This window comes from Coturnix japonica, chromosome 3 (assembly GCF_001577835.2).
Source record: "Coturnix japonica isolate 7356 chromosome 3, Coturnix japonica 2.1, whole genome shotgun sequence".
Taxonomy (NCBI): Eukaryota; Metazoa; Chordata; class Aves; order Galliformes; family Phasianidae; genus Coturnix; species Coturnix japonica.
In genome coordinates, this window is record NC_029518.1 from 3,454,209 (window position 1) to 3,482,134 (window position 27,926).

The following is a 27,926-nucleotide window of genomic DNA, read 5'->3' on the forward strand; positions in this document are numbered from 1 at the left end:
TCCACTCAATTTCCAAACAGAAAAGCCATTAAAATGAACCAATAATGATTTCCTTGGATAAAATTCTTGAATGGATCCCATTACAATACTTCTTTTTAGTTTGTTTTTTTGTGTTTTTTTTTTTGTGGCTACCCACTGTTCATCATGAATTCCTGAAAAATCCAGTTTGATGCTGGGCACACCACTCAGTTCTACATAGAACCATGGAATGGCCTGGGTTGAAGAGGTGTTCATCCAATTCCAACCCCCTGCTGTGAGCAGGGTCACCAACCACCAACCCAGGCTGCCCAGAGCCACATCCAGCCTGGCCTTGAATGCCTCCACGGATGGGGCATCCACAGCCTCCTTGGGCAACCTGTTCCAGTGCGTCACCACCTTCTTGAGCAACAAGCAGCCAGTGCTAGAGCCAAGCCATCCCTGCTACTAGCCTGCAGAATCACTCCTCAGTACATCAAAGCTTCCTGACGCTCTGAGCAGGCTGTTAGAAGGAGGCCGGTTACCCTTCTCATCTGAATTGTTTCTCTGGAAATGCGATGACGTTTCCCCCCTTAACACTCATCTCACATTCAGTTGCCTACTTCTGTTCTGCAGCTGTCTATAAAACCTGCCCAGACAGGCTAAAAACATATTGCAAGCACACACATCTCAGGCACTCAGGTCTGCTGTGGTCACAGTGCACACTGCTTTAAAAAATAAGAAGAAGAAAACAAGGTCAGCTACAAGAGTATTTCATTGATCAAAACATATAAAGTATTGACAAGTGTATCTGTACATGAGCAACCAGATATATACATTTAATATAATATCTATCGATCCCGTTGTCTCCACTCTCTCTTGTCCATACAAAACCAAGCTCTCTTCACTAAATGGTTCAGAATTCCATTCACTGAAATTATGTTCCATTCTTCCACTCTCCATTGGTTCCTTCTCCATGGAGGAAATCAAGTCTAAATTTCACAATCCACAACAGTTCCACTCCCCTTTTTGAAACAACACGCTCCAAACACACCCAGGATTTGGACAGATTCTGCACTTTTTTCACCCAGCTCTAACTTTCAGTCCCAGGAACTTGTTTTGATTTTCCTAGTTCCAAGAAAGCAAAATCAGACTCTTCTATTTGGTGTAAAGTGGTACCTCAGGTGGTACCTCTTATCCATTGTCCTTCAATAAGCATATCAGAGCAACACTCCCAGCAAGTTGGGTACAGGATGAGAACCTATGTAGGTAGCTCCATTGAGTAAGACAGAAGTAGAAATAACACAGATGGTGGGGTGTTTTCCTCCCCTCTTTGAGAGGTAGAAAATAGCCATCTGCCCCTCTATATCACACCAGTTAAAATAGCAGAGTGGGAGCCCAAAGAGCATAACAATCCCTTGCTGGGTCTCTTGGACATCTCTTAGCACACCTCATTCTGTCATACCTACCGGAGCTCCTTCAAACAAAGCTCCCATCCTGCTGAGTATTTGAAATACTTAAATAGTTCCAGAACAACAGCAGGTGGGGGCATTACTTGTCACATCACTTGGTTAATAGTACTCCTATAGAGACTGGTCATCAACATCACAAAATATTTAGGTGCAACTTAAAGAACAACCAGCTAACTATTTGTTAGTGTACCAAATATTAGCATTGGCTGAATTCTCAATTGCAGGCTGTGCCCAACTCACAGCAAGCCCTTACACTCAGCTGTAATGAACGTGTGAGGTGCTTGGATTGCCAGCATGGCCTGAGTCCAATATGGAGTAGAAGCTCAGTGAACCAAGCTAGCTACCCTGCTGCTGGAAAGCAGGGTATGGAAGTATCACATCCACTGCAATAGGGTGAGAAATGCTCCGTATCTTAAATGAGGTGCCAGGAGTAATTAATATTTGAGAATACCACAGTTTTCTTCTGAAATATGTCATGCAGTCCCATAAAGACAAAAGCTGGCAAACAGACACGGCAGGAGAACTGTGAAGTCACACACAACATTCAACACATGCTACAGACATCAAAGAGTGCACCAGAAACACAGCAAACATATCTGCTCAGACTCGTTCCCATTACAGGAAGCCTCGATGACATACTGTCATTCTGGAAAGCTTATAGAGGTGTTTGTAATTACTGCGGTACTGTTCATAAGTTGGCAAAGCAAAGGAGATGTTCCATTTATAACCTAATACTGTTACAGCCACGTAGTGACACTCTGAAATTAATAGGACATGATGAGTAGACCTCTAAAACCCTCTCTGACTGGAACCTGATCTACTTGCTAGGTACTGGCACAAATAAAAATTAAATCACCTTAGAGATGAAGGAGAGTACATCCCATTTTTCTTTAGGCAAAATGTCAGTATCTTCATGGGAAGACAATTCGGTTTCTAAAGCTAATTTGATCAGCTCTATGTTTTAACAACTTTAGCAGGTACCTTCTTTCCTTTTTGCACCTAGCGAGCACTGGACCAAGAACTGTTATTATTTTTCTATGTGACAGCTTCATGCTGCAACGCCACCAAGAACCAAAAATCACCCAATAAATATTAATTAACACTGACACTGCAGGGTGTTGTGCCAATACCTGTCATTTTACAGATGTGAAAAGATGAGACACTAATAGGGACTCTTCTACCATACAGTGAATCAGCAGTAGGAAGGGAATAGACAATTAGCGCTCATTCCTGTTTTTACAGTGCCTGGGCATCTGCTTACTTTGTTTATTGCTTTGGTTGTGTGTTTTTGTTGTTTGCCTTTTTAAGTGGCAAAACTATCCATTAATTCCACTACTTTAAAGCAGGGCCTCAAATTAATTAGTTGAAATATGTGTTTGTATACGCAAAGACATTGCAATAGTCTGGTGGCCTTCACAAAAGGACACGAAACCAGAAGTTATGCAGATTGCCCCAGGGAATAACAGTTGTGCAAGCTTTGCAGCCCCTCATTGGTAGTTCCAGCCTGCCAGTTTGTTTGCGTAACAGCTAGAAGGTGGTGCTGATGAAATTTCTCTTGGGGCTTGATAGGCCAGTGCTAACTTGCCTCTGGTTCAAAGCCAAAATGCAGAATAAGATGAAAACTATGGCTTTGTAGAATTAGTGTCTTGTTCTTAATTAAGCTTTGCTGTTTCTCTTTAACTGAAGTAACTGTTTCACACTCCACAAAGGTAAGCCCTTAGCAAGGGTTACACTGACTCTACCAAAGTTAAATTGCATCTTTTTTCTCCAGTCTTCAGCAATTCCATCTCAATGTTTATTTCTTTAAATAGAGCATATACCCAGCGTAAATTTATCTCTCTAGACCATGAGGTGCTGCTTGCTCTAACAACTTATGTGGAAACACTGGCTGATGGCTGAGAGATGTCTACTGCTTCTTCTACCCCATCTAGATTAGTGGTGGAGTTTTCATGTATATCTACTTCAGCACCAATAAGATCAGCAAGATCACAGTACAAGCAAGACGAGATCTGGATGTTAAAGTTTAAGCAAAATATTTTAGACATTTCACATGAAGGTTTATGCTGCTGGGTTGGACAACCAACTTTAGCCACGGCAATTAGACCCAAAATTCACCCTCTGTATGTCTGTGACATGTTATTCACCCAGAAGGTCTTCAGCTCCAGTAAGGGTACAGTGAATAAGGCACTGGCACCCATTCTGGAATAGCACTATGAGAATTTACACCTAGAAGTACAGTCTACAAATGATGCTTGATTCTGTAGTTAAAACGAAGGCAATTACAAGTACCATCAAGACAATAATAACAATTTTACAGTTAACAGCATCTGGCCTTTATCTTCATGTCAGAAATAACCTAAATAACTGAAATAACCTATAAGAAGTTGTTCACAAACACTTAGTGAGACTGCAGTGAATGGATTTTCTAATGGATTACAAATCTATCAATTGCAACAAATAATTGTTGATGCTGATGCTTTAATAAGCTACCTGAAAGCACTTGTTACTACCTGATCGATCTCCACTTGTATTTAACCAGAGCAGAAACAAGATACTCCCACAACCTCCAGCTGACTGGCGTACCTCAGACAGCCTAACGTCATCACTACAAGGCCATCTTTACAGCTGTGTGTGTGCCTTCCCATTGCAATCGCAGTCAAGCAAACATTGACTAAGGTAACCTCTTGTTTTGAGCTGAGTGTTTGAAGAATGATCATAACCTTGATCCATTCTTGTGTAGCTAATGTCTAGATGACCTATCAGCTGCAGCTTGCAACACCTTTTCCGGCCTCTTCCCTACGTAGGGTGAATGGTGCAATCCTGTCCTGAGCCACTACACTTCCAAACATTCACCAGTGTATTTTACTGGTCTCAGTTCCCACAGCAGATGACTGGTTTAAGAGCTATTCTGTAAATCATGACATTTACTCTCCTGGCAAACAGCAGAGAGAGAAAATGACAAAACTGAAGGGTTTTTTTGAGAGTGCTCCCAAAGACCAAGGTCAAATCCAAGCATAACAAGAGCCTACAAACTGTGCTCTGATCAAATATATTGACCTCACCCACAGTTCAAGTAGCCACAGCTGCCCCAGCTTATGCCTTCAGGAGAAGGTTTGTTAGGAGCAGTGCTATCATCCAGGCTCTCCCTTGTTCACTACTCCTTACAGCAATATTAGTTTAACCACATCTGAGAAAAGTGTGTATGCTTTTCTTTTTGTGCAAAGCATTACATATGTTTTTATGTCAGTGACACTGAAGTGGAGGCAAGGGAGAAAACACCACAACACCTTCATAAAGAGGGTGAAACTGATACCAAATATCTTCCTCATTCAGGTCGACTTTGATTGTTTCGTGAGGAAAACATCTACAAACATGCAGAGATTAAGGTCTCCTAATCACACCTACCTTTTCCTGGGCTCTCATCTCTATTGCTGACACCCCCTGCCAAATGGTTCTTTGCCATCGCCTTCTCAAGGCAGCATCTGACATAGCACTGGAGGGCTAGGAAGCAGCATGCACAAGAACGCACCCTGGCTGCACACCACACACGCTGCTTCCCATGCCATTTAATCTCCCACCTCCAGCGATGGATAGCTTTTGCAACATAGACTTCTCTCCTTTTTATCCCAGTCTTTGTCTCCGCTTTCATTTTTGCAACATGAAAACATGCACAAGCATACCCATCTCTGCCACGTTGCATATTTACTTCTTCGTCCCCTAACGCAAGGAAAGCACTCATCTGGGGCTGTCATCCAGACAGAAGAGAGGGGTTTTTCGCTTAGTTGTTGGTTTTGTTTTTAACTTGGAAGACTTTTTCATGCAATTCCTTGCCTTCAAGGTCATTAGAAGGTGGGATTTTTCATGCCAAAGTTGATGATTCTTTTGTATTAGTACTGCTTTAGCTGAAGACAAAGGGTCTTTCTAGACGGTAGTTAATAACAAAACAACATTACAAGAAATAATCTTGCCTAATTATTTCTAATACTCTGCTTTGAAACACATCCTGTTGGTTTCCCGTGTTAAGCAAAGGGGCACTTTTAACAAATCCAGCCTGAATAAAAGAAAGTTCAACATTTACTACATGTTACCACTCAAACCCAGACAGCAGCCATTGCTTGGTGCACTGACGTTGATCAGTGCTATCTATATCAGTGGGAAACAACTGGTCTACTTGCTTACCACCCCGTCAGATGCTGAAAGGGGCACAGGTTTAGACCTGTGTTAACACCTCGGAGTCCCCACCCTGAAGTAATCCAAAACCTACAGACAATCTGAAGATTGATTTTGTTTTGCAGAAGATGGATTTTGACCATCTTCTCCCACTACAGCGAACTTCCTGCATAAAAACTCCCATTCTCCCAAGTCTGGACAAGAACTACAGGAGTTCAGGGGGGCTGAACCAAGCAAAGAAAGGTGAAGCTGGGTATAGTACAGAGCGCTGGAGATACCCAACACTGAAAAAAGCAAAGTTATAGATGAGACATCCTATCCACTCACAGCGCACTCAGAAAAATAAGCAACAGAAAGGACAGAGACCTCACAGCTGACTCAATGAAAGGGACATTCCAGAGTAACCTATGCTTAATTAGCATGATAAAACACAAGCTCCTCAGAGGAGATGTGATATGAAAATGAGCGACCACCTTCAGCTGATGAGCTGGCAGCCAGCTTGAGCACGTATGTTACTGAGTTATGTAATAAAAAGCAAACAATGAGTGATTCCATGCCTGCTTCTTCAACTGTATAAAAGGCCTGGCACTCAACTCCAGGTGTGCTTGCTTTGCAAGTTACTGCCTGGCACCCAGCTCAAAGCACTCGTTGGCTCGAGAATAGCAGACACAAACCCAACCCCTGTCGGAGGACAACAACCTGGGTATCATTGTGAAGGGAAAAAAACCCTGGAATAGGCAAGGCAGGAGGAGGCACCGTGAGACAAATGTATTAAGTTTATGACAAATATAATAACAGCTATTGTATATGCAAAAAGCAGACTGCAACAGCACGTAGCTAAACCTCAACAATAAAATCCAGGAAGTGAATAAGTCAGGAATTTCATCTTAAATCATTTCAGAAGCAGCAGGATCGTGCCTTGGTGACTCATAGAACAACATAGACACAGTTAATGTGATTAACAGGAAAAACAAGACTGCAGGAGAAAAAGCAAGAACACACACACTAAACTGGAAGCAGCAACCGCGTGTTCAGTCCTCAGCACAGACAGCCACAGACCTCAGCCCTGCTGACAGGGGTAGAAGGTGCATTGCCTGACATGCTGCTGAATGGCCTGCACCTGCCCTACGACATATGAGTCCAACCTGACCCTACAGGGACAGTCTCAATTGAGATAACTCAATTTCCCCCATTCAGGTGGGGTAGCATCCTATAAATCAATGCTCCCCACCAAGAGGGGACACTCGCTTGTTCCCAGCCTGTCCCTACCAGGCTGCTTCACTGCTTCCTTCCTACCATAGATCCTCCTCCCAACAGCACTGAAACCACCTTCAGCTCCCCTCACTCCCCTTAAACCTGTTATCCACAGTTATTTACTCCTCTCCATGTGACATCTTCATTAGTTTACCCTGGAGCCACTCACCTGACCCTATGAGTCTCTGGATTTATACCACACTACCACCATAAACTGGGCGAGCAGCTTTATGTGAAGGGCAGCAACTGAGAAGAGCCACCACAGTGTTGATTAACACACATTACAGAGGGAAGGCCACGTATTTCAACTGTTACTTGTACGTTGCATCATTGCAATGCGTGATTCACATCAAAGTCGTAGCACTGATTTCCAATACAGTCATAAGCCGCTGTTCCATAGAATACCACAGTCCACCCTTAGATGCCTGAAATTCAAGCAGTGAGACAGAAAAGAGGTGTGGAAATTAAGCTAGTAACTGTTAATCAGTTTATTAAATCATTCTTCCAAGGTCGCTCAAGGCAAACTGAAGCAGGAAACCAAGCTCTTCTGGCTCCTCCCCTAGCCATTAACCACAGCACCCTCTCCCCCTTATCTCCCATGCAGTGTATCTGACATGCTTTTTGCTCCCTGCCTTTCTCCTCCTTCATGTTTACCAGCTACTTCATTTCTAAGTGCAGTTTATTTCACAGCCCATGCCACACTTGGCACACACCACCTGTACCTACCCATTTGAGCTATCCATTTTCATCACCTGCTGGTCCATCTTCTTTACTCCTCCTTGCCAAGCTCTCCCCCTGGTGCTGCTGCCTTGCTCCTGCAGGCTGCAATCCCATTCACACACAGGGTTGGGATGCAGGTGCTGGGAGTTGTGTGAAGGATGGATGACTGGTGCTCTCTCAAATGCTATCATAAGTAAAAAAAAAAAGGGGAAATAAAGGGTCTGCTTCTTCCTATTTATCAACCACAACCATTGGACAGACCCTTCTGAATAGCAGGGCAGTTTCTCCCTGTCAAACTCATGGAAATCCCATTGGGATTTGAGGTTCTTCCCTCAGACATCAGCCCACAGGACAGTGTAGTTCAGAATGTCATGCAGCTCTGGGATTAGATTCCATTTCACTTTCATCCCTTTGCTGCACTCAGATATATGATTTTTAGGTGTCCCTCAATACATGTGCATGGTGAGAGATAGGCATTAGGACAACAGATGCAACCAAGCTGAATGCAGAGAATCCAGCTTGCACTGTTGTGGAGTAAGACAGAAAAATAAGTGAAAATAAAACAGCAACAATAAAAGATTATGCAGAATGAGTGACGCACAACACAATTGCTCACCATCAACCAGCTGAAGACCAGCAGCCCCCAGCCTTATCACTCAGCATGACACCATATAGCAGGGGACATCCCTGGGGCCAGCCTGGTCAGCTGTCCTGGTGCTGCCAGCCAGTTCTGGCCTGGGGATGTGTGCTTGGGAGACACCAGGACAGGCAGAGGCTCCAGAGGAAACTGGACAAGAGGACAAAGGGGAAGCTGGATGATGTGCAAGAAGAAGAGAGTGAACCTCCCTGATCTGTTGGTCTGTCTTTGCCATTCCTCTGTCTGAACAGGCAAAGACCCCAAACCCTCATCAGTTTCACAAAGAATACCTGGACTGAGCTCATCTAGATCACTTCCTGCTGTCTGCACTCATGTCATGCTCCCTATTGACCACAAGGAGGCCAGTGCTAGGAAAGAAAAGCTTTATTATAAAGAGATTTTTTTCAACCTTGTTCCTCAGGGCTGGGGAGTGTTTTTTTCCCTTTTTGAAAAGATAACATACATTCCATACAACCTCTGTATATTTTCTATAGACGTATGTACATGCATGAGTGTATTTATACACTTCATTGTAGCCCTGCAAACCTGTGCCCGTACTTGTAACAGCCCATCCTGCTTCACAGCAGAGAAGACAGCCCCAAGAAGAGAACAAACAGCGTCCCCTGCAGATGGAGGAATGCACTGAGCCACGTCCATCTGTGGCTCTGGAAGGAACCCCTCCAGCTCCAGCATTTGGCTTTGGCTTGAGTGTTAACACAATGCTGCACAACATTTCCATACAGTGTTGTGCCATAGGACGCGAGATCACTCCAAACAACTGAACTATTAACTCCTTTAACAGGTGATACACAGTCAATTTGGAACCAAACTATGACTTTTCTAACTCAACTGGATGAGTGTAAATAGTGTGGAAATATAAACAAGAGATGCTTTTCTGACAAGTGTGACCACAGTAACACAGGCCAGCCATCCAGAGCAACAGTTGTGCATATTAAAGGGGAGTTAAGGAGGAAGCAGCTCCCAAATAATACATCTCTTAATTCTACCTGAAAACTCCTCGCTGTCTTCGAGGAAAGACACAAAAGTAAAAGGGTCAAGGCAGCCTGGAGGCAAGAGACCCAGGCTGGCAGGTTGGATGACAACAGCCCACCTCTAGTCATAGGCATCATCATCATCAAAGTAGGAGTCACAATCAAGGTTATCTGACTCATCATAAAACAGAAAGTTGTCTTCATCTAGGTCATCATCATCATCATCATAGTCTTCCTGCCAGTGTGGCTCATACTCCTCATCTTCAGCCTCACTGCCATCTTCGTTGGTGTTGGGGGACTCGCACAAGACGGCACTTTTGGATCTGCTGAAGAGAAGAGTATCAGAGCAGCAACTGTGACCCAGCCCCACTACCCTTGTCCTTCCCACTGCCATCACCTCAGCAACCTCTGCCAAAGCTATGCCTCAGCAGCTATGCAGGTATGCCTAGAAGGTGGTGGTAAATGACTTTATCTGCACATACAGCAAAGGGATGTGCCAGCAAGCCACTCATGGACTGCCCAACAAACAGCAGCCAGCAGCTCTGGTGTCTCAGCCTCCTTGGAAGAAATAAAAAACCCTGCCTTACAGCTGAGCCTCTCTTGGCCCATGTGTTCTTCTAAGTGTGTTCTTCTCATCGTTCACATTCGGGTACCTCCTATATCTCTAACACACCTCTGAAGAAAGACCAGGTGACTCTCTGCAAGAACCCAGGAGAGTCCAGGTAGAGCAACACCCATAACTGGGTCTGCCAGCAATGGAGCTTTCTCAGCCATACCCAAAGAGAAGCCAGTGAAACCTCCACTACACAACTGTTACTTACCTTCTCATTTCAAACCACAATACAGGGCACAAGAAATCAATATATTTCATTAACTATTTTGCATTTCAGCGAGCTCAAGAAAAAACTGGTTACGAGTGTTTCTTCTGCATTCACCACATTTCCTTGTTGCCCTGTGAAGCAAACTCACCCTAAAGAGGCAGGAGCTGAAGAAGGCACATTTGAGAGTTTCACCTTAGTCTGAGCAGGATCTGCCAAAGCCTCAAGTCCAACATGGAAATCCTGCCAGCGTGGAAAAACAGCCAGAAGAGAGAGACGATATGTAATGTGAGGTCTATACACTGTACTGCAAACCCCTTCCCAACACCCACACATACTTACAGCACCTCACAGTCCATACCCTCAGCTAATCAAGCCTGGCCAAAATCAAACTAGACCAGAGCAAGAAAAGACACCTGTTGACCCCAGGGACTTCACCTGTGTGGAGTGCCAGAGAATTGCAAAGAGACGCTCCTTGATCCGATGCACCAGCTCCAAACCAGTACTGAAATGCTCTGCTTTCAGAAGCCGAAGAGAAGCAGCAAGGTCCTGGTACTGCAGCAGGGTTTCCTCTACAATTTGAGATATATATATATATATATATATATATATATATATATATCACACTGCCCCCCATGTTCTTAAGCAGAACACAAGTCTCTGAGCTCATTAACAAGCAAGTCACAGCTACTTAGGTTCCTTGTGCAAATACATTCCTCCTTCAGAAGGAAGCATATTGCTTATTACTGCATCAAAGTGTCCATCTAGCAGCCAAATTGCTTCAATTGACTTCCCCTGAATGACACTGAGAAGTCAGAAACACATTGGGAGACGTGACCAGGTATCTGCGGGGTGCTGGTGTGTATGCTATTGCCCTGCAGCTATGCACTACAGAGCTATCACCCACTGAACCACATATCAGGAACTGCTAGTCGGTACTTTTGAGAGACTGTGGAACTTACCTAGAAGGATCTGCAGAGCATTTGTGTGAAGCTCTAGGCTCTCAGTCTGCTGTTCCACAATATCGATGCTTTCCGTGTCCTGGTTATAATAGCTGTACACACAGGAGTAGGCCAGCACCTGGAGCAGTACAGACCCTGCTGTTAAGCATTCTGCTTCAGCGTGAGCAAGGTAAGAAGGAGAATCATCAAATTCTTCCAGTCCTCAGCATCAATGGCTGAAAGAAGTCTGGCACATTTCTGATCTGTGGTAACAGCCCAGTAAATCATTATGCCAAGTGACAGCAGTGCCAGGCCACCCAGACCTACTCATACAATTTAAATTGAAAATGAAAGTGTAATTATTTTGAACTTAAGCCTGAAATACCAGATTGTTCCCAACTCACAAAACATCACAAGAACACAGACTGCAAATGCCTAACAAGTGTGACTGACCACCTCCACCCCAGGTTTCAGGGGAAAGAAAACATTGCAGGTCTATCCTTCTACAGATTTGCTGCACAGATCCAGTGGCTGCACTACCAATCCTCCATAATACAGCCAGCAGGGCATGCATTGCTAAGTAAACTTGAGCTGTTTCTTATTATCCAGCCGTGAGAAGCACTGCAGTGGGAACCTAGCTCAGAAAGATGACCACAAGCCTTTCTCCTTTTCTACTAATACTGCTACTGCTCCCTTTGAGGTTTTTCTGCCTCCCCTTGTTGGAGGCAAGGTCTTCCTAATGGCATCTTGCCACTTTAAGAAAGGCATAACACACTTCAAAATAAATAAAGCCTAAACTTCTTATCCAATCTTACCTTCCGTGCCTGTTCCAGCACTTTACAGGCATGCAGAACAAAGGTCAAAGTCCTAATTTTTGGTATCTCACTCATGGAAGAAACCTTGCTCCTCAGACTCACAGCAAATTCCTGCAATAACCAAAGGAGAGAAAAAAAGTCAGTTTCAAGCTCCAGAAAATGAATACAAAAAAAACGACCCAGCACCTTTCACACAGATAATTACTGCACACACCAAACTGCATTCAGCTACGGCATCTCTACTGCACTACAGCTTTAATCTTTCACAGCAACTCAGCTCTTGGTAGATTTCAGCTTTCAGCCCTCTTTGCCACTGCTTCCAAATACTACATCAGTCTAAGCAGGTGAAACACCACAAGTTACATGTTGTATTTCCACAGATTTTGATAGAAGAAAGCAAACCAGTAACTATCCCTTATGCCAGATCAAGGGTGCCACAACTAGGCATCCTCACTGGGACATGAAGCCTGTTTCTAAATCTCGGGTGAAATGCACTGAGACACAAGCGAAATTCACCAGGGCTAGGGCAACAAGGCTTCTGCAAATAAAAAAAGGAGGCCTTACCCTCGCACGATGATGGAAGGTGCATCTCTCATTGAAATCCTGGAAACGCTTCTCCTGCCAAGCTGCTTTACTCACCTGAAAAGACAAGCAGAAGTAACCTGCAACAACTTCACACAGGTGCCAGAACTGCCTGGAAATGGCTACCACTGACATAGGCTTTTACAATATTGTTGGTATTACTGGTAAGTGCTTGAAGTTGAACCCACAGAAAAGGGCAGAAGTGGAGATCACAGAATAGTAGGAGCTGGAAGGGAACTCAAGAAATCCTCAAGTCCAACTCCCTGGTAAAGCAGTTCCCTACAACAGGTCACACAGGTAGGCATCCAGATGGATATTGAGTATCTCCACAGAAGGAGACTCCACCACCTCTCTGGGCAGCCTGTGCCAGTGCTCCATCACCCTTACCATAAAGAAGTTCTTCCACATTAGTACAGAACTTCTTATGTTCCATTATTAGGCCATTGTCCCTTGTCCAAACGCTACACAACAACAAGAAGAGCCTTTGCCTCCCACCTCTCTTTAGATATTCAGCCTCTGCCTGAGGCCAGGTGTATCTGAACACAAGCACAAATCACTGGGACAGAGCAAATTACTCACAATAACGGAGCAGTTGTAATAATCCTTATGAGTTGGCCTCCAGGGCTTGAGGCAACGCCAGCAGAAGCCATGATTACACTTGGCACACGTCATACTGCAGGGATGGACAAAAACAATGGGAATTATTCAGTCCGAAAAACTGTTTGAAAACAGTTCCTCCTAGTGCTCCCCTACACCAGAGGGCTGAAGCGTGCAACCCAGCCACTCTAATTCTCTCATTACTATGCACTTCCCTGCAGGTATTTTTTGAAGTTTTGTTGGCAGTAAAAGATGCTTTTTAGAAAGGAAAAAAACACCATGTCTCTAGAAGCAAACAAGGAGAAGAGGCAGCACAACCTAATGCAGCAAAAAGCAGCTAACCGTATGTCTTTGCACTTTCCTGTACTAAAGTACCAAACAAGAACAGATACTCACTGCAGGCACCCCTCATTTTTCTCTATCTGAGCTTGGCAGTTTGGACAGTGCTTTGAAATGAGCTTAGCCAGGTGCTTGCTTTGGGCTTCACTTGTCATTCCCTCATAGTAGCCACCGTCATCCACCCACTGAGACATGTGGCTGCAGCTAGCAGGGTAATGGGCCTGAAAGGGAGAGACAGTCAACCACACAAGAACAGAAAGGTAAGTGCCAAACCCAAGCAGCAAAGCCCAAGATTCAGTTCAGCCTCACCTCTGGGAAGTTACAGTTGAAACAAGATATCCAGGAGCACTTGGAACAGGCTGCCTCATAACCAAGTCCATCCTTTAGGAGGATCTGATCACAGCCCTGAGGGTTGGTGCACCATGTCATGTTAGAACAACACTCCACGTAGCATCTAAGGAGGGCATTTTCATACTGTAAGGAGAAGTCAGAGAGGAGATTTAAGGCAGAGGACCCGTACGGCTAGGCCCTACGCCTGGGGTCTGGTACCTCTTGGCTCTACACCCACCTCAACAACTGCTTGCAACAGAAAAGCACTGAGCCTGTTTGGTCTTTTGTACCCTTTGTGTCTCTACCCCACACCTCATCTCAAATCTGGACATTATTTTATAGAAACACAGAACAGCTAAGAACTGGAAGGCATCTCTGGAGATAAAAACTCTTGTGTTAGCAAGAGTGCAGGAAGCAGGCAAGGAAAGGGATTTCTCACAGCTATCGGTACTGGTGTCACAAGTGGACACTAGCAACTGCTTGAGCTTCCAAGTACAAGACAAACATCAACAGACCAGAAGTGCAGTCCACAGGCCATCAGGACAGTCAGTTATACAACTGTACAGTTATACAGTCAATAGGTAAACAGAGGTTAAACAGATGTTTTGTACAAAAGATTATTGTGATAGAAGGATAAAGGGAAAATGCTCACCAATGTTGAAGGTTTGCAGTAAACTCCACAAAGGAGAAATCTCAGAAGAAAGAGACCCTGCCTTAGTGGCAGTCCGCCCTTAAATGAGATCTGGGAGAGGTGGAGCCAAGCTCCACCCCTTCCGGTCACACAGCTGAATTACCTTCACTTGTGCTCCCACAGCTGACTCACTGACTCATTAACTCAGGTGGTTAATCAGAGGTTCAGGCTGTGATCAACAGTTTCCCATACAGATACATTGAATAAAATGGATTTTGATACCCTTGCCCATTTTGGTTTCCAGTTTGCAAGGCTGAAGTGAAATGATAAGAGAGCAGCCTTTGTGACTACTGTTCATTTCTCTATCTGACTCTTCACACAGGATTCTAAAGGCAGTCATGCAACAGCCAGAACTCTGCCACTTGGTGGGGAAGGGACTCAACTCTAAGCAGTAATTAAAAACTGAAAGAAGAGAGGGGGGAAAAAAAAAGTGACACGAGCATCAGAATGAGCAGCACCTACTGCTTCTGATAACTGTGTAAACCAGTCTTAACCATGGGATGGAAAAAAGTAGCAGCAAAATTATCTGCTAGCAACGACCAAAATATATGGCTTGGATACCCAGTAACCACCTCTCCTAAACCTCACCTTGGCTATAACCTCCTTGGAGGAAACAATGGAACAGATGAATGCTGGGGTTGGCTGTGCACGGCACTCAGAGATGGGACAGGTGCAGCTGAGAACCATGTTCTGTTCAATGCGGGTTGTGAGATACTCATTCCAGCAAGGCTGCGAAAATAGAGGAGAGATTAGAGCTAGACAGGAGCTACACACTTGGGTCATGTGATGGAGAAATCCCAGCCCAGGAGCCCACCCCAGCCAGCAGAGGGCACATGGAACCATCACCAAATATGCAAAAGCACAAGAATGGAACAGACCGATTCTGAGCTGAAGGATCACAACAAACAAGGAAACTACCAAGTATGAGCTCTGAAAATCACTCAATAGCAGCTTCGGAGAAGGAACAGCTGCTTCAACTAGACAGCAGCAATCCCTGCCAAATTACAAGAGCTAAAGACTATGATCTTCACCTTGCAGCAGTAGTGCATGCAGCAGAGGGTGGGTGGCTTCTCAGTGGGACACAGCTGGTTCACACAGACTGGGCAGTGGGTTCCTGGGCTTGGAGGGCGCTGGGCATTTTCCACCTGGAGCCCAGAGGAGATGAGCAGAGATTCACAGTCCTCTACATAACACTGGATCAGGAAATCCACATTCCACCTGCAGTGCATTAGGAGGTGTCGAGCAACATCCTCTGGGATGCTCAGGGTATCCTGGACCTGTTGTACAGTCTGGTTCATGAGCAGCTTTGCTTCCTCCAGATTAAGCGTGTGCCCCATTGGCACTTGCAACACTGCCAGCAGAAATTCCTCTGATCTTTCTATGCTGGGAGTCAACCTAAAATGGAACAACTCGTCACATTTGTACAACGTGGAGATGCACAATCCCTCAATACCAGGTGAAATGCATCCCTACCAATTCAGACAATCTGTGCTGTTCTCATCCAAAGAAGAGTCTGGCAGTCTTCTTTGGAAAGCCATCTGTGCCTGGCCTCCAAGAGGTGATGTGCATTCAGCAGAAACGTACTCCAGGACATGAGGCATCTCACCCTGGCGCCGGAGGTAGCCCTGGTTCAGTAGGTGCAGGACACAGGACAGCACGTCCACACTGTGACAGCAGAAGCTCAGGAACTGCAGGCCCGGTCCCAGCTCACCCTTCTCACAGGCACTGATCACCTGCAACACCACACGAGCACATCACTCTTCACTCAACGCCCAGCAGCCCCTCTCTGCCCCCAGACCTTCAGCCTCCATACCTTAAACACCAGGTTGTCAATGTGCAGCTGCTTTTCCGCCTTGAGGATGCGGATGATGAGGCAGCACAGGATGTTCCTCTTCTTCTCCAAGGCGCTGCCCTCAGCCCTCTCTGCCCGCAGGTACCTCTGCCGGGGCAGCAGCCTCAGGTGGCGGCCAGAGGCCTGGGCCAGGGCTGCCCGGTTCAGCCGCAGGGCACCTGGAGCTGCATCCGGCCCACGGTCAGCCAGGCCCTGAGCTGGTCCCTGAAGGAGCCCCAGGAGGCCTGTGTGGCTGCTGGAACCAGCCTGGGGCCTCCTGCTGCTGCCTCTGTAGCTCTCACCCTGATCCCTGTCCCTCCACAAAGCCTCAAGCCCATCGCACACACCCAACACCCTGCAAAGACCTCAGACCCAGCCAACCTCAGACATTGGGCCCCCGCACACCATTCCCAAACCCCACAATCAGTCTCTGCCTCCAGTTTCCTGCCCTAATCTCACGCCCAGACCCAGGTGTCAGCAGCCAGATGCACCAAGCCCAATTACTTACATCCCAAACTCCCACTTCCCCACCCAGCACCACAAGGAGCCAGGCCAGCACTGCCCCAGGGAGATCCCAGCCCCACACTCACCCCCCTGCGTGCAGCTCTGCACCAGGATGCCATCACCGTGGGTCAGCGGGGCCAGGGCCTGGTGCACCAGCTCTGCAGGGAGCCCCGTCGCCTGCAGCAGGGCGTCCACCGCCACCTCCTGCAGAGTGATGGAGGGCAACGAGTGGGCAGGAACTTCCCACCCCAAGGAGCAGCAGAACCCCCCCAGAAGGCGCCGGCAGCCACGGCCCTCCCGCCCCACGGCCCGGCTCCTACCTCAGCGCTGTTGAAGCGCAGCAGGACGAACATCTGCAGCGTGGACACGTGCAGGACGCAGTCTCCGAATCGCAGCTCGGCGCGGCCCAGCCACGTCCACTGCAGCCGCCGGGGCCTCGCGCACACCCAGCCCGGATGGCTCTGGCCTGCCAGGGCAGCGTCAGCCTCGCGGCCGCTCCCAATGCCCCCACACCGCCAGCCCAGAGCCCCGACCCCAGCGCCGCACTCACTGTGCTGCCAGAAGGCCGCGAACTCATCCAGCGGGGAGCTCAGCGCCGCCGGGAACAACCTGCGGGGCTCCTGCACGTAGCACAGCGGGGACACGGGCCAGCAGCGCGGGGACAGCACCAGCACCTCCACCTCCGGCACATCTGCCGCAGGGGCCTCCTCTGGAGCCTGGACGCAGGGACAGAGGGCGGCTCAGGACGGGCCCAGGACGGGCTGGTAACGGTACGGCCCCGACCCCCATCCCTCCCTGCCCCTCACCTCGGCCTCGGGGCTCTCCGTGCCCAGGCCCCGCTCCAGCAGCCGCCGGTCCCGCTCCTGCAGCCGGAAGAGGCGGAAGTGCCGCCGCAGCTCCTCGGACTCCACCAGGTCGCTCAGCATCTCCTGGGGGAAGCGGCGGGGGAAGCACAGCCCCATCTGCTCCACCACGGCCCCTTCCAGCCAGGACGGCCCCTGTGCCAGCAGCCGGTCCCCCAGGTACAGCCTGACACAGCCGCACGTCAGGGCCACCTCGGCCCCGTGGACAACGGCCCTGCCACCACCGGGACGGGCCCCGCAGAGCCACGGAGCCCCGGGCCCATGAGCCCTTCCCTCCCCAGGGCACGGCAGGGGCAGCGCTCACCGGTAGAAGTGCTCGAAGGTGTGGGCGAACTCCAGGCCGCCGAAGACCACGAAGGGCTCCAGGATCTGCTGCAGCTGCCCTGTGCTGCCCACGGCCCCGTGCAGCTCCTGCACCTTCCTGTCCAGGTAGCGGGCAAACCGCTCGCTCACCTGCAGAGGAATGGCACAGTGGTGTGGGACGGGGCGGCCGCAGGGGTCAGGGCACGGGCAGGAGCCCCGGGGCATCAGAAGGGGAGATGTGACCCGGCCCGGGCAGGGAGCACAGCAGGGCTGTGTTCCCACAGCTGGGCATCCACAAGGGCCATGCTGGGCCGCTGGACTCACGTGCAGGGAGGTCAGGAAGGAGAGCTGCAGCAGAGCCCCAGCAAAGCCCTGGCCCAGAGCTGCCACAAAGGCGGCCTGCTGCCCAAAGAGCTCCTCTGTGGCACCGCGCAGGCACCGGTACAGCGCACAGTACTGCTCCACCATGTTCAGTGCCTGCCCCGACACCTCCAGGAACCGCTGCACCTGCGGGCACAGCCCAGAGTTCAGCCTGCAGTGGGACGGCAGTGGGCCCCGCTGGCACTGACCGCCCCGCACCCTACCTGCTGCTGCACCACGCCACGCCAGCACCGCACCATGTCCCACAGGCCTCCAGACTTCACTGCCACCGCCACCCGGGCTGGTGTCTCCTTCTTCCTGCCCTCCTTCCCACCTGCCAAGGCACAGCCGAAGCTCAGCCCCTCATGTTGCCCCTCGCCTGGCCCCGCAGGAAGGCAGCCCTGCACTCACCCACAGCTCCCTCCTCCTCTGGTTCCACACCACCCGGGTCCACGTGCACCAGGAGCTGGGTCAGGCGCCGCACACAGGAACCGAAAGCGTCGCTGCGGGGCGGCTCTGTGCTCCCCAGGTACTCACCCAGCAGCCAGGCCAGAGGGCTGATGCCGCTGGGGTCTGACGGGATGCAGAGACTCAAGGGGGGCCTCGGGCACCACAGGGAGGGCCCAGGATGACAGTGGTACCTGGGCTGGTGATGCTCTGCACCACGGGGGTCACCAGGGCCTCCCAACACGTCCTGCCCAGGGCTCGGGCCACCTCGTCATCAGGAAGGAAGCGGTCAGTGAAGTCTTGCTCGTGCTGTAATGCCCCGTTCAACCTGCAACAGTAAGTGGGCAGCACGGTATGGCAGCAAGCATCCACCAACTGCACATGGAACCACCTGGCCAGTCAGGGGGCAACAGGCATCACTCCTGGCCCTGCCCCTCACCAGGAAGGACACTGCTGCAGCCCCACTCCTCCCAGGGCAGGACTCAGCCTCTGCCCCCTTTCCCTCTTGGGCTGACAGCAGCACCCCTGCTGCCTCGGGACCCCAGGGACAGATGGCACAGCCCACACGCCACTCACTTGCCAAAGAGCTGCAGCAGCTGCCCCCGATCCTGGTGGATCTCCTGGCACCAGGCGTGTGCTCGAGCACTACAGAAGAGGAACGTGCGCCGGCACAGCTGCTCCTTGAAGATGGGCCAGAAGGTGGGCTTGGGCCCCAGCACTTCAATGCCACGCACGCGCGTGTCGATGCCCCCCTGCAGGAAAGTGCAACCCTGAGCTCTGTGTCCATCCCCAATGTCCGCTGCCATGGCCCGGGCTGGCCACAGCTCCCACCTGCTGGCACCGCTTCACCCGGATCTGGATGATGGGCCAGAAGCGCGTCATGTTCTCCAGCAGCACCACCCTGCTGGCTGAGGGCAAGACGGTCACCTGCAGGCAGATGGGAGCTCTCAGTGTGGGCAGTGAGAGCAGACACCCACACGTGCCCGGTCAGCCCCGGTGCAGCCATGGCCGGGATTGCCCCACAGCCCAGCAGCACTGGTGCAACTCACTGCGTTCAGCTCCGTCCGGACGTCGGCGGGGCTGTCTCCCCCAAGCACCACCACGCGGGCTGGCATGTAGCTCGAGTCCTCGCTGGCCACCAGCATGCTCAACTCCCTGCATGGCAAACACGGCACTGCCCTGCAGCTCCCATCCACATCCAGCAACCCCAGCATGGGGCCACAGGGACAGCGTGCGTGGAGCCCCGCAGCCATCTCCTCCCCGCACAGCCCTACCGGACCACCACCCCGCACTGCATGTGGATGGTGATGTAGTGCGAGCCGGTGCTGCCGTTTGACTCCCAGTAGGTCTTGGGGTTCCTGTCCGTCAGCTTGCTGGCGCGGTGCGGGTTGGAGGAGACCTGCACCTTTTCCCAGCACTTGTCCTCCTTAACGTCCACGCTGGGGCCTGCAGGGAGAGCACACACAGCCTCCAGCTGCTGCTGGGACACGTTGCCCGGCTCGCACTCCTGCACTCACCTCGGCACAGGTTGCGCAGAAAGACGTCAAAGAAAGGGATGCTGATGGGCCGCTGGCTGCGGCGGTGCTCCTCAATCTGCCCCAGCACCACCTGGGGATGGGGACGGACCCACGCAGTCAGTGGGGGCCTCATCCTTCTCCCCAAGTCCCCAGGCAGGGTAGTTCAGACACCCAGCCCACCTGGATGCAGCCTGCCAAGATGCTGCCCGTCAGCTTCCTGTAGAGCGCGGCGTGCCTCTCACAGTCGCTCACCAGCTCCAGCAGGGATGGTGCCAGCGGCAGGGCCGGGCTGTGCTTGTCCAGGGCTTTGGCCACAGCCTCACGGGCGCCTGCACTGCACATCCCCACGGTGCAGTCTTTGCTGGCAGTAGCCAGGCGGTGCAAGAAGCCCACCGCCTCCTGCACCACCTGCGGGGACATGGCCCTCAGCCGGTGGCACGCAGCACAGCCCTCCCTGCCCCCAGGAGCACCAAGGCCCTCTCACCTCGCGGTCGCTGCTGTGGGCGCTCAGGAAGGACAGGCACGGCTCCACACACTCATGCCAGGGCAGCGCGTCCTCCTGATAACCGTCCAGGAACACACTCAGGATCCTGCACGACAGATGGAGCCGCTCAGCCTGGGCCATAAGGCAGCCGCGCCCCGAGCCCCCACGCTCTGACCAAGCCCCACCTGAAGATTCGCAGCCCCACGGCCTTCTCTGCCCCTGGCAGCTCGAGGCTGCGCAGCAGTGGACGGAAGCATCGGTGCTCCTGCAGCTGCCGGGATGCCTCACTGGCAGGAATGGCGGCCACGCCGCAGAGCTGCCGTTCCAGGGCCACCACCACGTCCTCGGGCAGCACGCCGTCCCACAAGCTGCCTGCAGGAGCCCGTGTCTCCCTCACCTCCGTCAGCAGGGCCTCAGCACCTGCGAGACAGGCAGTGAAGGACGAGATCCTCAGCCCCTACCTGCGAGGCTGTGGCACAGAGGGCCACCCGCACAGTACCTGGCATCTCAGGGCCATAGGGCAGCTGGTGCTCTGCCAGGTGGTTGATGACGCTGAGGGCCAGCATGGCGTTGGGGCAACCGGAGTCCCGTCCAGCCTGCCAGCAGCTCTGCAGTACCACAGGGAGATCACAGCCCACCAGCTGCTCTGCCAGGACCCGGTGCCCATCCACCAGCATCCTCACCACCAGCATGGGCCCGCCTTTCTGCACGCCCGAGGAGCCCCTGCGGTTATGCAGCCGTGTGGGCACCTTCCTCCCCAGGTGCAGAGCTCCCCAGGACCCACACAGCTCCATCCCTACCCTGGCACGGCCTGCATGGCACGGATGGCAGCGGGGATGGCACCCAGCAGGCCGGGTGAGCCCTCGCCGCAGGCAGAGCCGATGCTGGCAAAGATCTCCCGCATCATCTGTGCGTCGGCGTGGCTCAGCAGCGAAGCCTTCCGGCTGCCACCTCCAGCTCCCACCAGCACCTTCAGGGCCTGCGTAGCCCGCAGAGGCTCAGGGGATGGTGGGATCCAAAGCGGGCCCCGCCAACCCCCAAGCTCCCACACGCACTCACCGCCAGGCCGGCCTGCTGCACCAGGGCAGAGGCCGCGTGCTGCTGCATGCAGGCCAGCACCGCTCGCACACCTCCCTCAGTGCCGAAGGGCACACTCCAGGCACAGCTCTCCATCAGCAGGGCCACCAGCCGCAGCGCCAGCGCTGCCGGGTACAACTTGGCTTCCTCGACGCCCAGCAGCTCCACCAGCGCCTTCACCAGCTTCTCCCTGCGAGGCCGAGGGCAGCTCAGGAACGGCACCTTCACCTGCCCACGTGGCCACACTGAGCTCAGATTGCCCCATGTCAGCCCACGTGGGGCACAGAGACGCAAGAGCCACTCCTCTCACACCACTCAGCCCCACACCTGGTCTCTGGCCCACCCTGGGCCTTGCTGCTGCGCTGCTCCTGCTCTGGGGCCTCCTCCAGCACCTTCACCACATGCCGCAGCCCGGCCACGCGCAGCTCTGCCTCGCAGTCACCACGCAGGATCGCATCCACCACGCGCTGCACCTCGGCCAGGCAGCCGACCTCACTCACGTCCTCACAGCCACCCCACGCTGCAGGAGGGAGGGAGGCCGGGACATCGCCAGCAGCACCCGCAGCAGCTCCCAGAGATGGGCCCACAGCCCCACAGTCCCTGGCCGCCTCCAGCACCCGCAGCCTCCCTCCGTCGGGCCCTCACCTTCGCTCTGTTCTGCAAAGCGCAGCCCTTCCCTCTCCAGGAGCTCACAGAACAGCTGGGAATCCGACCTGAAGGCCGTGGCTGCACACAGCTCTTCTTTGGCCACCTCAGCCGGCACAGCTCTGTGCTCGTGGCCTTCTGAGGACACCGTGGCTCTGCCCCCGCCGCGCCGCTCGGCCCCACTCCCCAGCAAGTACTTGGCATAGACACAGGAGCTGCGCAGCTCGCTCTGAGCGCTGCCCTGAAGCCGCTTCTCCAGGGCCCGCAGCACTTTCTGGGCCGGCTCCACAGGGACTGGCAGCTGCAGCAGCGCGTCCTCAGCCAGCTGCAACAGCTGTGTGGATGGGGACACGTCAGCCCACACGGACACACAATGCACCCCACAGCCCTGAGGCAGCCCGGGCCCAGCCACACAGAGGTGCTGCACCGGCACAGAGCCCCAGACCCTTCCCAGCACCACGAGCCCCCTCCCTGAGGCTTCCCCGTGCCGCACTGGCCCATACCTCCTCAGTGTGCTCCTGCCGGATGAGTCGGACCATCTCCTCCTGCTCCTGCACTTCCAGCTTCTTCACAAAGAAGAGCAGCTCCCACCACTCAGCGCGGCTCAGGGTCACTGCAGCTCTGCTCGGCTGCTCCCCCAGGTAAGGCAGTGAGTACAGCCCCCCAGGGGGCTTGGAGAAAAGTGGCTGTGCAGCTGCAGGACAGCAGAGAGAGGAAAGGCACCGTCAGCACCACCAGCTCCCTCGGCAGAGCCATCCTCTGCTGCACAGCCCTCATCCCACAGCAGGAGCTTGTGAGGACCTCCCTGACCCCATCCCAATGCGGGACAGGGAGATGACAGGAGGGAAGCAACAGGCAGAGAGTGTGCTGGGAGCAGAGCCCAGCAGTGGGGCAGGTGGGGAATGCAGTCTTCTCTGAAGCCTCTCGGGGCTGCAGAGCAGAAGCCCATGGACTATAGGGGCACCTCAAGCTCACTGTTCTGCCAAACACAGAACTGAAATAGAGCACACACTTCTACCAAAGCTTGAGTGATGGAGAAAAAAAATGTAACCAACTTCATTTTAATTCAGCCAGTTCAAATTGAAATGCAGCTAGTCTTTAGTTATGAGAGTCAGAAGTCAATAAAATAGCCACTGGCACCAAGAATGTTTTAGAAGTGGATCATTAGCTAACGCTATCATGTATATCAACTCTTGCAGCAGTTAAATCCAAACTGCTAGCCTGATCAAACGATCGAGGGCTTAATGAAAGAGTTACTTCATCAAGATCCCCAGCCAGAATCACATCAGATGTGAGCAAGGAGGAGGTACCTGAAGTATGGATTCACCCTTTCATCCTCACCCAGAGCAAGGACAAAATCAAAGGATCCCAATCCCAGGAGATTCTACAGTCTTCTGCAATAAGTGCATTTCACACTCATCTTTCCCAAAGCTGACTGTCATGAAGTCAAACATGAAGTTGGCATGTTAATGCTTTCAAAAGTCCATCTCTCTTATCTAAGCGGACCTGAAGGTCTCTAAGGCAGCCTCACGCCTCAGTCTACACCCTTATTTCAGTAGCTTATTTAGCTAACTCTAACATACATTTTTTGATAGCTTAAATCAGATTTTATACTCTTTATTGTATCATGACAGAAGTCTAGGATTCAAAAGTACTACAAGCAGCCACATGCGACTACTTAAAGAGCTCTGGACAACCAAGCTTATAAAGCTTACTAAATTCAGCCTCCTAAAGAAAAACAGACCTAGCCATATAAAGCTCACCACTGAAAAATGTGCCACAGCAGAATCAAAAAGATGATACAGAAACACACAAGCAGCGCAAAACCTCACCTTCGTCTAGATTAAAGCCCTCTATCAGATTACACTCTTTCTCCAGACCGCCAGGATCATCCCACTCCTCTCCAAAGCCAATAATCTCCAACATGTGCCATTGCATCCAGTAGGTCTGACCTGTTGACTGCCACAAAACCTAGAGGTGAAACAGATTAGGCGGTCAGATTTGCTCACTCATTCATGTTCGTTCTGCTGCTGGGAAGTCAAAAAGTTCAGATGCTGACAGACTTCAAGAAATCCCCAAATGGAAGGAAACTGAGTTAGGCCATACACACAGCACCAATTAGCCTTCAAGAAGTCCCTGACCCAAACCAGCAATACATCGAACTGTCCCAAAGGAATTATATAAAGCCTAGGTCTGAAGGACAAGAAACTACAATAAAACTCTACACAACACTGCATCCAGAATGCGGAGGGGTAAAGAAAGCAACAGAAACCAAAGCAGAGGAGAGATGACAGACTTGTAAGAGGCTGGCCCCAATGAAAAATGCACCTAAGTTTGCATTTGGCACATAGAAGGCTGACAACAAGACAGGAAAGCTGGCAATACAAAGCAAATATGAGACACAAGACAACAAGTTTCTAAGAGGAACAGAGATATAAATCAAGTTTTCCTTCCATAAGAGAATGACAGCAAAGGTCCAGGACAACAACTTAGAAACGACATTACAAAGATGATTTTGAGATGCCTGACCCCCGATGTCTCCCCATGGAAAGAAAATCCTCAGAGAGTTTGAATCAGAAACTTCTCACTTAACTCTGGGAGTCTGCTGCAGACACACACATAGGTATGAGCACACAGAACAGGATAAAGATGGATATCCCCACAGGCTACACCACTGCAAGATATCAATTTCCTAGAGATCGATGGGCAAGCAGTACTTATAGAGGCTGAAATCATGGACGTGAAAATGTAAATGCTAAAAAACTTCTTCACTGAATGTTGATTACCTTTCAGATCTAGTTTTGCCAGTAACACAAGCCTTAGAAAAGGCTTTAGCTGAATGCAAAGCAATTGCAAAAACAAACAAAGCAATCAACCAACATAAAATAAGCAATGGGAGGTTCATTCAGCTTAATCAGGTAGAAAAATAAACAAAAGGGGGAACTGGTGGGCCAAATAGACTAAGTGCAGTGGAATTCACTTCAGCACAACAGTGAATAAAGATTTCTCTGAAAGATATTTCCTTTGGCTATCTCCTTATGGATGGCACTGTTAAAGGCGTTACAGAGCAGGTTTACCATCCCCTATAAAATAAAACAAGACACAAAGCAGTTATTGAGTACAGGGGACCCACAATGAAAAAATCATCTCTGCATGGTCCAAAACTGAGGACATGTTTTGCTGCAATATATGTGAACAGGAGAAAGTAAAGCAACAGGGGGAAGAGGGACGCAGATCTGGAAGGTGACACAACTGAAAGTGAAGCAAGATGCCAAGTAATCTGCCAGAAGGCACAGCTGGGAAGGATTGCTGTTATTCAGAGACATTATCAAGTGATCAGGCCACCTGTTACTCCCCTCTGCCATCCCAGCCAGAATTCTTCCACTAGTGACCTACCTGTGCCGTGCGCATCTTATAACAGCTCTGAAGAAACTTGCCCTCATCCCCAGCTCTAACATCACCACAGTCCTCCAGCATGCGCACCCGCATGCCATGCACCAGGTTTGCCTTCAAATACTCCACGTAGCCATTCTGGTCAGCAAAGTCTGATGGGGTCAAGAAGACACAATTTTGCTTTTTCTGGCAACCATAGTTTGAAGAGAGCACAGGCACTCGGTTGGCAAGGCAGGCTGGGGTTGCAGGCTGGAAGATGGAGCGGGTGGGGCGAGGCTTCATCTCCTGCTGGGCCGGTGGCTCCGGCTTGTGGCTGTGGTCCCAGCCCATGACGCGCAACAGCTCCAAGATGAGGTTTGCCATAGCCATGCTGAACTCAAACTCCTGCTTTACACGGCTGCTCTCCTGCCACTCCTCGCTCTGCTCCTCGCCGCCGCTCAGCTTGTCCAGCAGAGAAGTGACGCACAGGTAGCGCTTCACCAGGGCAAACAGCTGCTTCCCGGGGATCTGCAACAGGCAGCACCGTCAGACTGCAGCTGGACGAGCAGCTCACGCCCTCACCAGCCCATCCATGGCTCTGCAATGGCTGCGTACCAGCAGGCAGCAACACAGCCCCCCTCGGCCCACCCTGCCCACAGGCAGGCTCTCCTCCTGCTTCCTCACCGCACCAGACCCTGTGCCAGCCCTCGCAATACCAGGTCCTGCTCAGCTGCCTACTGTCAACTACCCTTCTATCTCCAGCAAGCAGGACACCAGCCAGCTCTAGGGCCCCACTCTCATTTCTGCCCATTCCAGAGCTGGCAGGCCTTGCCACTACCTGGGGGAGATGGATCCCCTCAAAGGACACGCAGTGCTCCTCAGAGGACATCATCTCAGCAAACAGCTCCAGCAAGGTGTAACGGCCGTCAAAGTCCATGTGCTGCTCAATGCCATCCTGCTGGCTCAGAGACAGAAGGATATAGGCCCGAATCCCTGTAACAATAACAGACCATTCAGGTACCCTAATGAGCACTCTGATACCATCCTCCTTGCATCAGACAGACCTTGGAAGATCAGCAGGGCAGAGGAGCGGCTCCAGGCCAATGACAGCACGGAGCCACCAGCCCCGCTCGGCCCCGCTGCTCCCAAAGGCCCGGCGCCCTGCGCAGCAGCCCCCACCTGCGTCGTGCAGCGCCAGAGCCCTCAGCATCTCCGCGGCGCCGCGGCAGATCGGCTTCTCCCGGTGGCACAGCATCTCCGTCAGCAGCTCCAGGGCTCCCGTCTCCTTGAAGGCGCCCGCCAGCGCGCCGATGCCGGCGTAGGCGCTCAGCACGCGGACGGTGTGGAGGACGGAGGCCGCGGGGGTCCCGCCGCCGGCCAGCTGCCGCCCGGCTCGCCGCACCAGGCTCCCGACGTCGGCCTTCATCTCCAGCAGCGAGGCCTCGTCCGGCGGCGCGGGCGGCGGGCCGGGCGCCCTCTCCTCCTTCGCCCGCGGCCCCGCCCGCTCCCCCCCGCCCAGCAGCGCCGGGCAGCCGGCGCGGACCTCCTCCGCCGACAGCCACGTGGCCACGCTCTCCGAGCGGAGCCCCGCGGAGGAGCCGCCGCCGCCTCCCGCCGCCCGCTCCTCCGCGCCGACCACGCGCCACCGCACCAGGTACTCCGGGGCGCCGTCGGGGCCGCGCCGCTGCCGCAGCAGCTCGTGCGGGTAGGCCTGCAGCTGCGGGCCCAGCTGCACCAGCAGCCCGCCCTCCTGCCCGTCCTTCACCATCGTGCCGGACGGCGCTAAGGGAACAGAAGGGAGCGGGTCAGCATCTCCCAGCGACACCCTGCACAAATCACTGCTCCTGCACTCCTGCTTTCGCCCTTGTTATTCAGTGTCTGAGCGCTGACTGCAAGGTCACGCAGAGCTCAAGGCTTCATGCAGACGCTGCCTCTCGCTGTCGCACTGGAACCAACAAGAGTCACCTACACACGTTGCTCCCCATCCCCGCACACCTTCCCTCGTTCTCCCCGCCCTTCCCGGAGCAGCCCGATGCCCGCAGGCCGCTCTGCTCACCACGCGGCCCAGCTCCGCCTCCGGGCCGCCCCGCTCACCTCCGCCCGCCGCTCCGGCTCCGGGCCTGGCCCCACCGAGACCGGAGGGACGGATCAGAGCCGCTTCCGTGTCCGGCAATGCTCCGCCAGGCGCCTGCGCGATGCCGCCGGGCGGG

General features: G+C 52.0%; 1 protein-coding gene across 2 annotated transcripts; it reads right to left on the bottom strand.

The window, feature by feature from the left end:
* Positions 1 to 8,576: 8,576 nt before the first annotated feature.
* LOC107310775 (cullin-9-like) lies at positions 8,577 to 27,912 on the bottom strand. 2 transcript variants are annotated; one of them, XM_015856740.2, is made up of 41 exons: positions 27,811 to 27,912; positions 26,896 to 27,498; positions 26,555 to 26,709; positions 25,741 to 26,244; positions 24,177 to 24,315; positions 22,848 to 23,038; positions 22,345 to 22,678; positions 22,027 to 22,219; positions 21,682 to 21,889; positions 21,423 to 21,601; positions 21,122 to 21,345; positions 20,808 to 21,042; positions 20,623 to 20,728; positions 20,319 to 20,546; positions 20,139 to 20,229; positions 19,896 to 20,067; positions 19,671 to 19,776; positions 19,453 to 19,548; positions 19,198 to 19,373; positions 18,816 to 18,949; positions 18,586 to 18,747; positions 18,399 to 18,508; positions 18,139 to 18,321; positions 17,816 to 17,964; positions 17,455 to 17,677; positions 17,199 to 17,364; positions 16,969 to 17,114; positions 16,735 to 16,852; positions 16,127 to 16,329; positions 15,787 to 16,046; positions 15,345 to 15,708; positions 14,902 to 15,042; positions 13,602 to 13,766; positions 13,350 to 13,513; positions 12,936 to 13,029; positions 12,339 to 12,413; positions 11,775 to 11,885; positions 10,981 to 11,098; positions 10,457 to 10,590; positions 10,170 to 10,261; positions 8,577 to 9,523 (listed from the first exon to the last, which is right to left on the bottom strand). In XM_015856740.2, exons 2-41 carry the CDS (start codon positions 27,482 to 27,484, stop codon positions 9,322 to 9,324), a joined length of 7,440 nt encoding a protein of 2,479 aa, XP_015712226.1. In that variant the 5' UTR covers positions 27,485 to 27,498; positions 27,811 to 27,912; the 3' UTR covers positions 8,577 to 9,321. The 2 variants fall into 2 exon arrangements, with proteins under 2 accessions (XP_015712226.1, XP_015712225.1); XM_015856739.2 differs by having other exon boundaries at positions 8,577 to 9,526.
* Positions 27,913 to 27,926: the final 14 nt, after the last annotated feature.

Bases quoted from the DNA above. Each gene is read 5' to 3' on its own strand.
- LOC107310775 (XM_015856739.2), bottom strand. From the start codon at position 27,484: ATGGTGAAGGACGGGCAGGAGGGCGGGCTGCTGGTGCAGCTGGGCCCG. The intron at 26,245-26,554 runs GTAGTGGCAAGG...TGCCTGTTGCAG, and splicing joins AGGGGATCCATCTCCCCCAG to ATCCCCGGGAAGCAGCTGTT. The intron at 13,030-13,349 runs GTGAGTATCTGT...CCATCCCTGCAG, and splicing joins AAAAATGAGGGGTGCCTGCA to TATGACGTGTGCCAAGTGTA.